This window comes from Plasmopara halstedii, assembly GCF_900000015.1.
Source record: "Plasmopara halstedii genome assembly, contig: Scaffold_2061, whole genome shotgun sequence".
Taxonomy (NCBI): domain Eukaryota; phylum Oomycota; class Peronosporomycetes; order Peronosporales; family Peronosporaceae; genus Plasmopara; species Plasmopara halstedii.
The window spans coordinates 2,041,380-2,042,529 of NW_020188969.1; the positions used below are offsets into that span (position 1 = coordinate 2,041,380).

The window sequence follows — 1,150 nt, forward strand, 5'->3', positions numbered from 1 at the left end:
CGACCGCCGTCTGGTGACTCGTGATGCTCTCCGAGCCTTTGAGGATGAGGTCTTTCGTGATCGGAGCTCCGCTGAGCGTCATGCTGAAGTAGCATATTGCTGTGCGGACGCTCTTGATGATTCGGAGCGCGTCGTGCGCCGGCTGCCTCGCCTTGAGAACTACCGCTCTTTGTCGGAGCGACTACTAGCCGTGGATCAGGCGAATGCGTCGCTGCAGACGACGGTGGGGCGCTTGGCTTCATTAGAGATGGAGGTTGCTGCAATCCGTGCTCAGAACCAGTTGCTGGTTCAATTTCTGGGTGGCCGAGGGCCCGCGGGATCCGCTCTGGCGCCAACGCTTCCGCTTTCACATGCGCCGGATCCCGAAAAGGCTTGAGCAAACCCATTTCAAACACCGGGTGGGTGTGCATCCGTTTGAGAAGGTTTTGCGTATACGCTAGGCTCCGTTTGGTCACAACCTTAAACGGTCCAATAAACCTTGGGCGAAGCTTCCTCCGGAAGATAGCAGAGGCTGCATGTGTAGGCAGATTTTGAAAATTTTTATATTACCAGGTCCCCGATCTTTCTATTTGCCTCTTCCTTTTTCATCTGCAAATTCTTTCTGCAGGCCTTGGCTCACAGACATCGCATCGCGAACGTGTCGTAGGACACTCAGTCGGGTAGACAAGAAGTCATTGACTTCTTTGCGGATGGTAAGGGGCTAAAATCAGCTAGCCGTTCGGCTATTCCCCCCACCAAGCCCTGAGCCAAGGGATGGCGGCGTCAGTGAAACGCGGGGCGAACCAGCTTGTTCACGTAGAACGGCGTATAGCCGGTAGACATATGCACTGCATTGTTCAGCACAAACTCTACGAGTGACAACGTGGCGCTCCAGCGCCTCGGCGTCTTAGCGCTAACGCTGCGAAGAACGTCTCCGATGACGCGATTCACCCTTCCTGTTTGACCATCGGTCTGCGGATGATCCGCTCTCGACATATCCAACTTGGTGCCTAGCACCTTAGAAATAATCGACCAAAACTCACGGAAAACACGATCCACGAACAGCTCCGTCGATGGTGTCTGGCATCGCCGCCAAATGAGCCATCTTGCTCTACCGGTCGACGAATACCACGACACCCGTGTTGCCCGCCAAATCTTTCGGCAGGCCAAA

General features: G+C 54.9%; 1 protein-coding gene across 1 annotated transcript in view; it reads left to right on the forward strand.

The window, feature by feature from the left end:
• PHALS_02936 (rna-dependent dna polymerase) overlaps positions 1-376 on the forward strand; it is a gene marked incomplete at both ends in the record, with an annotated part of 823 nt that extends 447 nt beyond the window's left edge. Inside the window, one exon of the mRNA XM_024717403.1 lies at positions 1-376. This exon is cut by the window's left edge and continues 28 nt beyond it. Within this exon, the coding sequence (XP_024582905.1) occupies positions 1-376 (376 nt within the window).
• Positions 377-1,150: the final 774 nt, after the last annotated feature.